Source organism: Thermobia domestica, chromosome 13, assembly GCF_964235325.1.
Source record: "Thermobia domestica chromosome 13, izTheDome1.hap1.1, whole genome shotgun sequence".
NCBI classification, from domain to species: domain Eukaryota; kingdom Metazoa; phylum Arthropoda; class Insecta; order Zygentoma; family Lepismatidae; genus Thermobia; species Thermobia domestica.
The window spans coordinates 137,769,956-137,783,123 of NC_137466.1; the positions used below are offsets into that span (position 1 = coordinate 137,769,956).

General features: G+C 33.1%; 1 protein-coding gene across 1 annotated transcript; it reads left to right on the top strand.

The window, feature by feature from the left end:
* The first annotated feature begins 2,319 nt into the window (after positions 1 to 2,319).
* Positions 2,320 to 11,397, top strand: LOC145667774 (cytochrome P450 6k1-like). Its single transcript, XM_081735213.1, has 4 exons — positions 2,320 to 3,007; positions 5,251 to 5,475; positions 9,477 to 9,728; positions 11,195 to 11,397. The coding sequence occupies exons 1-4, from the start codon at positions 2,320 to 2,322 to the stop codon at positions 11,368 to 11,370; spliced, it is 1,341 nt and encodes a 446-aa protein (XP_081591339.1). The 3' UTR covers positions 11,371 to 11,397.
* The last annotated feature ends 1,771 nt before the right edge of the window (positions 11,398 to 13,168 follow it).

Consider the following 13,168-nt stretch of genomic DNA (forward strand, 5'->3'; position numbering starts at 1 on the left):
ACCACCTGTAAAATAAATGTGCGGGTGACCTTTTTCGGGGAGGAATTCATTAGCTACTTTTCCAATATCAATATGGTGGCTTTTTTCTCTTTCCATGCTAAAGATTGCCGAAGAGCTCAACTGCATTTGCACCACTGTCCTATGAATATAGATTTTAATGGCATTTACTTTACTAAGTGCTTGCTTAGGTGTTACAGGAAAAGTGAGATTCTGTTATAAATGAGTAGGGGTCTAAACAAATACGGAAAACTATTAGCAATGACACTACTCGAAATGAGTTTTCGCAATATAATGGAACAGTATTTTATTCGAATGTGAAGGAAATCATTGCATAAATTGGCCCTTCCCCTCCTTAGAAGTCTAAGCTAAAATACGTATCTAATAATTTTGAATTAGAAAAATATGCATCGAGTTTCATATCCTTAACTTTAAGGTCTCCTGAGTTAAGTAAATGAATAACCTTCCTGCTAACGAAAGAGTAAAGCTTTGGGCTTTAATGGTATCTGGAGTGTAATTATTAATTTCAGCAACCCCGAAAACTATTGAATAGACACTCATATCTTTCAATTAAGAATTATTAAATTTTCACCCCTCCCATTAAACCTCCATGCCGATAATGCTAAACTTTGATGTGAACGATATAGAAGGTTTCATAATTCATGTACTCAAAAGCTATGGATTTAACATTAATATCCTTTATTTTCGATTATTTTTGCATGTCCCTGTGTCTCCAGGGGCGCCCATTAAGGGAGTAAGACGGAGCGATTGCCCCCTCTAGAGGAAATTATACTTTGCAAGATCGAAAACCCAAAAATTGTTTGAATATTTACCCCAAAATTTGGAACTATATTTCAAATGTCGCTTATACTTGCCCCCTTTGAAAACCACAATATGGGCGCCCTTGTGTGTCTCTCATGATAGAGCTAGAGATAATATGGGTTTCGATTCCCGGCAGGAGTCGTGTGGTTCGGGTTCCACGTTAAGTCGTAGATGCACATCTTGTATAGAGTCACAGCTGAAAGACACGCTGAACTCTATATCACCTCACCTCGTGAGATATTCTATTTTTGCATAATTTCTAAACCACTTTTCTTTCTTTGAATCTTCTCCTTCCTCTTAGGACACGCATAGGTTCAAAACCGAATCTTTCTTCACGGTTGGAGGACGCAAGACTACTGTACCATACGCGTACAACCCTTATGAGTTGCGCAGTTTGAATAGCACGCACGAATAAACCACGCTTACATTTATTATATATAATTAATAAAATCTCATATTAGGACTAACTTCGCACACCAAACTTTTAACAATGCGACTTTTTAAATTCTGTTCATTTTCTTTATTATTATTATTATTATTATTATTATTATTATTATTATTATTATTATTATTATTATTATTATTGTTGTTGTTATTGTTATTATTATTATTATTATTATTATTATTATTATTATTATTATTATTATTATTATTATTATTATTGCAATAGCTATATGAAGCAATTATCTTGGCCAATTTCGTTAATACACACCATTTAGCAACCGATAGTTGTAGAAATCAGGCTTTTGCAACAGCAATTGTTAGCTCAATCGGTAGAGCGCAGACTTATGGATTCAAGGGTTACGAGTTCGAATCTCGCCTAAGTCAAAAGATTTTTTTCTGATATAATTCTTGAGATGGAAATGTTTCTCTCTTCACCTCTCTTCACAAACATCTCGTAATTCTGAATAGAGATGTTTGGATGTGAAAGAAAAAAGTATACTAGGATATAAGAAAAGAAAGATAAATTACATGATACCTTTTGAAATTTTTAACTATATTTTCACCTATCTAGGACGTTTCTAAAAAGTTCAGACTTCTAGACCTCCTTTTCGCTCTCTTACGTGTCCTTTAACTAATTTCTACAATTACTTATTGAGTCTAATTTACTTCTAATTACTTATTGAGTAATTATACATATATTACAGATGTCTTATCTCTTTCTCTTTTCTCTACATCATGTCTTGAGATGAATGTTTTGACAATAGGTTACAGACACGATTTTACAAAATAATACGATCTGCGATATCAGTGATACATATTGTGGTGTTTAACTTAACATATAAAACAATAAATAGAAAAACTGAGAATACGAATCTTTTCGTGCACTGATGCTTCAAATCTGTGTCTTTACTCCCTATACCTATGTTAATTCCCTAGTCAAAATAAAAACTCTTCAAAATTAATCAAAAATTCTTATACAACCATTCCTTCCTTGGAGTACTGCGCGGTCACATACCCGTCACTGCGATGTAAAGGCACTTATGGCGACGAGGATACATGTTCCAAAAGCCTGCTTTAATGGTACGAGATCCCGATCTCATTAGAACTATATTAATAAAACACTTTCATAACTTCGAAGATCATATCGAGGTTGGAAGCGAAGAAACTGCTCCACTTAATAACAAAGGTTTGTTCCGTTTAACTGGCCAGAAATGGAAACACATGAGAATTAAACTAACACCAACTTTTACATCTGGAAAGATGAGAAAGATGTTCCAGTTTGTTTGTGAGTGTGCCCAACATTTGCAAGACTTCTTATCAAAGCCTGCCGCCGCGGAAGAAGACATTGAGCTGAAGGATTTACTTGCACGGTTTACAATTGATGTTATTGCTTCTTGTGCCTTTGGGATCCAAATTAATTCTGTACAGAATCCCGATGAAGAATTTAGAAGAATGGGGAAAGAAATGATGGATCCTCCAAATTTTATCAAAGCATTGAAAATATTTCTGACATTTGCCTTTCCATGGATTACTAAAATATTTGATATGGCATTCACACCAAAAATTGTAGAGGACTTCATAAATGCTATTAAGGGCAATATGGACTATCGAGAAAAGAATAATATTATTAGAAACGACTTTTTACAGTTGTTAATGGAGTTGAAGAAAAAGGGAAAAGTAGAAGATGATGAGCTTGATATTGAACAAGAATATAAACTTCAGACTGACACAGTTAGACCTACAGGTAAGAAAATTATAACTTATTTACTTACATACCTTCTCATTATTTAAGGAGATAGTACAAGGTGGCCTAAAAGTAGGTATACAGTCTCGTACTCATCAGCTCACTGTATTTTATATCGTATCTTATTGTTATCAAACAAGTAGACCTAGTTTCTTTATTGTTTGTTCTCAACGTCTTCTTACTTATAACTTCTTCTTAACGTCTTCTTACTTAAATCCATAAACTAGAATGTTATACTTGATCAATGCAGGGTATGTATACCTAGTTTTTTTGCTACCCTATAAATAGGATATTACCTTTCTACATAACTGTTCACATCTTCGTGATGTTTCTTACTGTCCACTTGGAACAGTCCTAACTTCTGTGTTGTTACAAGGTTAAAATTCTTGGACAGAAAGTGTTATATTTAAATGTAATAGCCGTATTCAATTAAGTCTAACTGTATAATTCATAATGCAATGTTTTTCTAGTTAATTTTTGGATGAATTAATGTATTATTTATTTCTTTTCAATCATAGAATGTTGTGCAGATGTTATGTTTGTTGTTGTTAAGACTAATAAGAAATTTACAATCTTTTATCTCAAGTAAGTTTAGATCAGTTCCACTATGGAGAACTTTTGATGTTTTGTATATGCAAAAGCATTTCTGTATGCTTTCTGTATTCATCTACTAACTAAAATGTCCGTTCTTTGCGCGGGAAGGATATAAGCTTTATGCAACATATTCGAAGTAAAGAAATGGGTGAAACTAATAAATAAGTACATACATACCAAAAATGTTATAAAATAGAGAAGTTGCCTATACAATAAAATCGTTGCCTATACAATTCACCTAACACTAATACAAATAATAGCAATGATAAGTATCTCCTTTAATCAAAATAATCTGAATCGCACAGAAACCTCTTCGATGTAAACGATAGCTCGCCACCGTCACTCTGCCCGCTCCGCCCACTGAGATCGCAGTGTTTTGAGCGAACATTCATGGCAGAAACGAGAGTAGTCAGTCAGACGTGCCGATGCTCAGTTGTTTTTTGGTTTCATTAAATTAATAGGATGGGCAGATTCTCGATTTTATAACATCCTTGATACATACATACATAAGGAAGGAAAGATAGAAGAGCACACACAGCCTTCGGCATTTAAGCTGTCAATTCTCGGGTCATCTGACATGTCCTTCTAGCCTAACTTTGGGCCTAAATGTCATCTGAACTGTCACCGATCAGCTTAACAATCTCGAAAGCTATGGATTCAACACTAATATCGTTCATTTACGATTATTTTTATCTCATTCCCTCTGCGTGGAGTTAAAGCCTGTAAATAATAAGGTAGTAGATTTTATTTCTCTCTATTTCTCTGTATTCCCTTTTTTTCTTTTTTTTTTAGGGTTCATGATAACTTCTGCAAAATTCGTTTGATATTTTGTATTTTATGTATACGTTTTTAAACATTATTTTCAGTAATCCTCAGTGATTGGGATTCAAATAGATCGAGATTGAGATATGAACTACTCCTCGTGTGAAATGGATTACTCCTCTCTTCAGCGCGCCCGGATTAAAAAAAAAGAAATATTATCCATGGCATATTTCTTCAAGATATTACATTCCATGTAATATAGCGGACATTCCTTAAGGCTTTACAATCGTTCCCAGTACTTGCATTTAATTTAGTGAAAACGAATGAGTAGACGTATCTCCACCTCCCGCGGGTTTAAAAAAAAATACGTTGTATGATAGATTTTAAGACAATCTGGTATGCGTTTACCGAGGTTATCACAGAATATTCTATAACTTGGAGTTGAAATCATTCAAATACGAGGACTCAATTACTCGCCTCTTTCCCTCAGATTAAAAAAAAAAAGTTTTATGATATATTTTTTGAATTGTTTTTGATCGAATATGGTATAATTTTTACTGTGAATTTCCAACCGCCTGCTTTGCTTAGAGTTGAAATGGTAAAATAATGAGAAAGAGAGCTTTCTCTAATTTTGTAGAACATATTTCAGGCGGGTATTCATTTAAAACACTCATATTGTTTATAGAACATAATATGTACTTTGAGATTATAGATTGTACTCTTAGATATACTTGTATAGTTTTGGAGTTGTAATTAGTTGGAAGAACAAGTACTAGCTTTAGCAATGCATATCATTACTAGTTAGTCATGTTATCTGAAGTGGTAGCTTATTGTTTCGTGCAATTTACTTATTAATCATTTACTTTACTTAACGTTTCTTTCTCAAGAACTTAGTGATGACGATCTGGTTGCCCAAGCTTTGTTTTTCTTCAATGCTGGCTTCGATACCACTTCAACCTTACTTAGCTTTGCTTTGTATGAGCTCGCTTTGAATCCAGAGGTTCAGGAACGTTTACAAAACGAGATTGACGAGGTACTGGAGAAGTATGAGGGTAAAATGACATATCAAGGTGTGGTTCAAGATATGACATACCTCGACAAAGTCATTTCAGGTAAATACTGAACATAATGTTTGGAAAATGTCATGCCTTCATTACTGTCATATAAACTATTTGTTGAGGAAATAAGTTAAGGAAGTATAGGGCCATAAGTTTTCCTATTAAATGTATGTTGAAGAGTTTTCCAAGTAATAAACTACCTGAAAATTTGGAATTATAAACTTAACGTTATCTAGTCTGCGAATTTTTCGATGAGTCAAGTACAGTACAAAGAATTAATGAATAACTGGTATAGTCTTTATAGAGGAACTCACACCACTTCATGGCCGACTAACTAGCGTGTGGTCTTGTATTTGATTCTTGATGAAATTGTTCTTTGCCTCGGAAGAAGAAGAAACGAGTAGTGGTTTGGTTTCCAATTAAGCACTGTACTGTAAAGAAATGTTACTCCCAAAATCAGTCAATAATTAAATGTTAGTCTTTAAGGATCATGTTGTAATTGTATAACGGATTTTATAAGTTGAGGAGAGAGGCTGCAACATGATCCACTTCAGACATGATTTTTCTTCTTTTTCAGTAGGCAAAATCTGAGTTATTTTTCGGTTATGAATTTCAAATATTTATAGTATTACTTGTATCCATATGTTTTATGCAACTGCAGTGTTTAGAAGTTATGCAACCATCAGAGTTGTTTCCTTAAAAAGAAATGAAAAAATGAAATGAAATGTTTGAGTTTTACGTCCCACGGTTATGCCGGTTAGGCTAAAGGAGACGGTGATGATGAGTGATGAAATGGTGAAATGAAGAAAGTGAGAGGAAAAGGGAGAACCCCGAGAAAACTCACGCACACGGTGTTCGTACACCACAAAGTTCACTTGGCGGGGCTGGGATCGAACCCGGGACCCCAAGCACCAGAGGTGAACGCTCTACCACTGAGCCACCGCGGCCCCTTCCTTAAAAAGAGAACCAATAATAGGTTTAGTATTTTCACCATGTTAAAATATAATTTTGTGATGATAGAGATATAGTACTTTAAGAGTGTTTTGTATTCAAGTCAAAATAACGAAGAATGGGGATTCTATTTGTAAAACAATAATTTTAATTAAGTTTGTATTTTAATAGGAACAATACAGAAAAACTAATTTCTTGACTGATAGAAGCTCAAACTTTGAACTTAGTTTTATAGTATGGTTACTCTAGCAATAAACCATATATAGCAATTACTTCTCCAGTATTTTCCTACCCACTACTATCGTCTGAAAATAAAATATTTTAAATTTTGGACAAAATGATCCGTACATTTCACTTCTTCATGCAAATAATTATTTTTATTCAAAGCTTAATAACGATACATAATTTTAGCATGTTTACAGATCAGTGGATTATCTATACAAATTATATACGTACTGAAACTATGCAGTTATTGAAGAATAAAAATTTGACTGACAAAATCAGGAAACTTTTTCCTTGCTGACTATATCTCTCATAACTTAATTGTAATACATACATTCGAGATACGGGAGAAATTCAGTGCAGTGAACCAATGTATTGATCTTATTCGAGGACTATTTCTGCAACCTCCGTTAAGCTATCAGTGAACAGCAAGTCTGTCTGTTAGTATGTGAGATAGGCAACTTTGAATGAACAGCTTTGTATTAGCTATCTCCATTTCGTTATCTCACATGACTTTCCTCTGGTGGCTTAACGGAGGTTGTAAAAATAACCCTCTTATATATACAGCATGTATCAAAAAGGACTTTACAAATTTGAAAATCGATTTATTTATTTATTTAGCTTACAGACATGGCTCTTGTATCATTTTGCAGCAAAATACATGAACTACTTTACCTTATACCTAAAGAGGTTCAAAGTCTCACTTGCTCTACAACGTCTTCAGACGTACGAAGACGACCGGAAGATTTCTTGTGTCTTACTGAACATCCAGTTTCAATAAAACACTTATGCCACTGATAAATAGTAGGCCTACTGGGAGGATCTTTACCACACTTTGTACGAAAATTACGTTGCACGGTTGTCGCAGACTTGGATTCTTCAAACTAAAACACACAGCTAGCACGCTCAGAACCAGTAAAGGCAGAAATAGTCCTCGAAATAGTCCTGCCATCTTTGCTGCAACTGCCGCTAGCGCTTGCGGTGGCTGGTTTCTGAACTAGTGTACTACCTGAGTCAAAAGTTGATGTACAGGGTGGCTCAAAAGTAGGTATACAAATCAGCATCGATCAAGTATGACATTTTAAATTACTTATATAATGAATTCATTTGCTTTAGTTTGTTCCGAGCTTAAGATATAAGTAAAAATAAATTAAGAAAAGATAAGGAAGAAACTAAGTCAATACCTGTATGGATAACAATAAGTAAATGAAATATAATGTCATGACCGATCAGTACGGGACTGTATACCTACTTTTCGGCCACTCTGTTTTGCTACAAAATGACACCAAACCGATGTTTGTAACATAAACGAATCAATCAATATGACTTTTCAAAGTTGCAAAGTCTTTTCTGATACACCCTGTACATTTTAAAATAGTATCATATCAAATATTCGTTATATTCACTTATTGTTAGTCAAGTAGAATTCTTTTATTCTTCCAATTCTTTCAATTGAAGCGCCTAGTATCAAAATCCTCCACATCCACTTCGCTTAGTTTCGAGTAATCTTGTAAAACGTGCAGTGAAACTCCATATACACGCGTATGAAGACGCATATTTGAACTAGTTTTTTTTTTTTTTTTTTGTTATGAAATATTAAGCTTTTAAACAAAATTCTGTTTCCATGGAATTCCTTTAGTCAAACATATAACAAGTGATATATAATTCAATTTCGGTTAAAAAAAAAAAGGATTTGGTGGCTTTTGAACAAATTTTAAATTTCGAATCCCTTGTTAAGCTGTAGAAACCGTCTCGTGCAGTGCCAGTGTTGAGACGTAAAACTCCCATAATAATATCATCTCATACATATATATTTTTTTTTATTTTTTGATTATTAGCAAATTTACTTTTACTGCACTAGTGTAGAGTTTTTAACCTACTTAAAAAAAGAGGATCTCAGTTTGACCTGTACGTGTATATGTGCATATGTTCGCAATTACATCGGGAACCATTGGCCATATTACGATGTAAATTTCACGAATCAAATAAGCTATTTCCAAGAAAGTATAAACCATCTGACAACTACTAACAATTAATTTATTTATTATTAAGAATAATTAAATAATTCCTGCAACGCCTGATAAAAACAACTTATCCTGAAACATTAGACAAACAGTTAATCAGCATAGTAAAGTGGGTTGCATATAACCAAGGGGCAAAGAACAGAGTTGTAGTAAGCTTTTCCCAAATGATTTAGTATTGTTTGATGATAGATCTTTTTAAGTCATTCGCATGCTAGTTTAGCTTGACTTTTGCCCGAATATCACCCAGTTTTTTTTATGACTGGTCACGCATTACGTAAAGCATTTTAGACATCCAAAGTGAAAATGAAACAATTTGTTTTTAAATATTGATTTCTAAAACGCACTGAAAAGCAGAAATTTAAACTTTTAGAAAGAATTGATAGCATAACTTTATAATAATAATAATAATAATAATAATAATAATAATAATAATAATAATAATAATAATAATAATAATAATAAAGTGATTAAAAGCAGAAAATAAGTTATTAATAGGTTATTATCTATAAAATAATTTAAGTCGTGTCGAGACCTAACAAATTAATGCCTCATAAAACCATCATTGAAACAATTTTATATTAGACATTAATTTGTTCGACTTGGAACAATTTCAAAAATTTTTTTGTAGATAATTGCAATCAATCATGTTCTACTTTTAAGCATTTTATTATTATTTTATGTTTTTACCGCTTTTATTATTTTCTGTTTTTAGTGCGTTTACTAATTTTTAGAAGTTTTATTTTCTTTCTACTAATGTGTAGAGCCTGAATAGTATTAAGTATTTAATTGACCACTTTCTTTAGATATCATCTGTGAATTTCATGCGCTAAATATACTATTATCTACCGACATTTATAGAAACTCTAAGGAAATACCCACCACTTGGATTTCTGGATCATGTTTGCAAGAACCCATATACTATACCAGACACAGATGTCACCATAGATGCTGGAACAATTATTTGGATTCCTGTTTACCCCATTCAACATGATTCAAAGCATTATCCAGACCCAGTAAAGTCTGATCCTGAGAGATTCAGTGGTGATAGTAGACAGCAGAAATCTGGTAGTACTTTTCTCCCCTTTGGAGATGGTCCTAGAATGTGTATTGGTAAGTTATTGTTTGTTTATTATATTGTAAAATTGTTAAAGATACGACTAGTAATTTAGATTGAATCGACATAGAGCAATACGTAATAAATTCAATAAAAATTACCTTCTTGGAAATATAAATGTTTCAATCCTTACTTTAATCTATTTATGTCGGCCTATTAAAAAAACACCAAATTTTTACTTTTCTGTAAAATTATTTTAAAATGGACTAGTATTTGAAGCGTATATTCTCTTTCGTAATTTTCAACATATCACTGATCTTCATATTGATTTAATGTAGCCGCGATTACTCTCTCTTTTCTTTATTTTTAGATATCGCTTACTTAAATATTCCTGACGATTCAACAGGGTAAATTGTAGATGGATGCCAGTGATATTCCTCACTTCTCCGAAACAACCAAAAAAAATTACAATGATTATATTCTTCTTTCCATAGGCGGGCAATGTGTGAATCCACCAGAATCTAAATTACATAGAATTAGACTTGGATGATATCTAGGATAAATTGGTCGGTTTGCACATTGATAGAAAGCACAAATTCTTTGCGTTTCTTACTAACTCACTGAAACTTAATTAGAATCACTTCAAAGTGGCTATAGGATTGTTATATAGTGGATATTAATAAAGCAAAAATGATGACTCTCCTTCCATATCATGCAACTTTCAAAATTCCCTTTCATACTACTTTGCAATATTCCAGTACTACGTGTTTCGAACGAAATACTCAATAAAGACTAATTAAATAATCTAACGTTTTAGCTGTCACATCAGGCAAAATACGTAATGTTCACAGTAATAAATCAAACTAACGTTCCACACAAATAAATATGTACTTATGGTGAAAGACATCCAGGCTAAACAGGGTTTACACACAATTTACGAATGACATTTAGTGGAACAACTAATTCTAGCAGACTTGACGGGCAAAACATGACATGACCCAGTGAGTGAGCTTTTACAGGTAGACAAAAACGCAGAAAGCAAGTTTTTGATTAGGTTTGTAACGTTAGATGACCAAAATTACTATTTCCATTTTTTCGAATTGACGAAGAACGCAGTTCTTGGACTTGGAAAAGAAAAGTAGAGGGTAACAAAATAATGTTTACAATTCCACGCACAAAAATTAGTAATGTCTATAGAAGAAACAAAATTGAAAGTTGCCTTATATATATGTAGCCTCAAAATTAACAGTTCCGTTATTACAAGCGTTATAAAAATAACAATTTAACCAATTACCTTTCATAATGTCTGCTGATTGTGACAATGAATCTCAGGCACATTCTCCAGCCAGAAACTTGACCGTGTACTTCTAGGAGAAACGTATCATAGTATGTAACTTTCGATTGGTTTAACATAATTTCATTTCATTGAATATTTATGTTTGTAGAATAATATATAAATATTGATAATTTTAAAAGATGTTGATATATAATTCCAAATAAAAATGCACTTGTTCTGTTTCAGGTCAACGTTTTGCATTGATGCAAGCTAAAGTTGGACTTGTCGCAATGCTTTCCAAGTTTAAAGTACAGCCTTGTAAGAAGACTTTAATTTCGTTAGAATTCGATCCCAAGAATTTTATGACAGGCGTAAAAGGAGGAACGTGGGTGAAATTTGTGCCAATAAATACTAACAAATAAAGTAATATTCTCTTTGTACTAAAAGCATTTATTTACTCATTATATATTTTGATTAAATCATTCAGAGGACTTGAAGACAGGAGGGGCTATAGATGTGTGATGATGCCTTCAAATTTTACAAACACCGGCACTTTGTGACAATATTACAACTCATTCGCAAATCTACAATAACGAGTTGGTTTAATTGATTATTTCAGAAATACAATTGTACAAATTAGAAGTAACCTCAGTCGAAATCTATAGTACTTTTTCAAACCACCAGCTAGTGTAATGCAGTTTAACTATGTTTCTTTCAATGTCCCCGACAGAGAATAAAATAGGTATACTTTATTGTGTTCTAACTAGTAGTTGACAATATTGATTTTCCATTCGTATTTTAATTTGATGCAGATCCACTACTCTATTGCTCTGTAATTCTAAATTCGAGTTTTGCTGCATTCACATCTATTCAGTATTGTGCAGCACTCAATTGTATGGCCCAGTACATTTATAATTGCTCACTTACATATAAGATATCCAGGATGTATCGTGGATGTGACAGCTATTCTAGATATATAGTAATGGCTTGATACTTTCCAGATACACAGTCGCCGTGAGTTTCCTTACAGTACTCCCAGTTTCTCGCACATTATCAATCCATAAATTACGTCATCATTAATATATTCACTTCCATTAATAATACTTCCTTTTTTTCCTAAGCAACATAAAACTAGAAATTTCCTTTTTCTCTTCGGATACATATATTGATTGATTGATGTCCCAGTATTATTCAAACATCATTGAAAGATACAAGACTGAATAAGACATGATTGATTTGCTAAATTAACATGCAAATTGCTACTTTGAGGAAAACATCCCGCTTGGAGATCGTACTGGGAACATGCACAAGTAAAACATGCGTGGTTTCGGATAACCATTTAGCCGCTGAGATAATCCGAGCTTTCTAGGCAGAGATGGTGCTTAATTGATCTGATCAACATGTATAATAATTCACGTTGTGTGGTTATTGCGTTCCAGAACATTCTGCTTCGAGGTCTTTCATTGTATCTTTGTTATTTGAAGATTTAAGATTACGAGTTCAATCATGCTGCCCGCATAACCTCAAGCCACAAGCAGAAACGCCACGGTAGCACAGCTGCAACAGCATCAGCATGTACTTAGCCCCTCTCATTTTATTTTTTGTAAATAACTGTCAATGTTGGATCGTCGTTTGATCGAATTGTTATCAACCATAACCTTTGATCGACCTTATGAACAGAAATATAGACTTTTTTTTTTGGTAAGAGAGGCCTAACTACACGCTAGCTTTTTCTTACATCAGCTTCAAACATTCTTGTTATCAATTGTTACCAGATCTGATTAACTACTTTCAACATTTTATCTCCATTGGAACATGAGATATAAAGCATTGATAGGAAAATAGCCACCTACACTCGGATTCAACATTTCATCACTTCAATCGTTAGAATGTTGTTTGTTCAGATTTGATCAACCATATCCTTCGTTTGATCGGTATTGAAACTAAGATATAAAGCGTTGAAAAGGTGAGCAGCAATCTGTACAACTTGGATTCAACATTTCATCACACCATCCGTTAATTAAACGTTTGATCAAATATGATCAAAAATTTCAAACGTTTGATCGACTTTACTTACATAAATATAAATTATTTTCAGTGCGAGGCTTGTGTGCAGCTAACCATTTTATACCAGTTTCAAAAGTTCTCGATGTAAATCGTCTCATCAGATGTCATCAACAATTTTCAAAGGTTGGTTGGCTTTTGAACACGAGATGCAAA

What these genes read in the sequence shown, in the direction of transcription:
- LOC145667774 (XM_081735213.1), top strand. Translation starts at nt 2,320, where the DNA reads ATGTTCCAAAAGCCTGCTTTAATGGTACGAGATCCCGATCTCATTAGA. An exon ending in TGACACAGTTAGACCTACAG is followed by an intron (nt 3,008 to 5,250) that starts GTAAGAAAATTA and finishes TTCTTTCTCAAG; the next exon opens with AACTTAGTGATGACGATCTG. An exon ending in CCTCGACAAAGTCATTTCAG is followed by an intron (nt 5,476 to 9,476) that starts GTAAATACTGAA and finishes CGACATTTATAG; the next exon opens with AAACTCTAAGGAAATACCCA.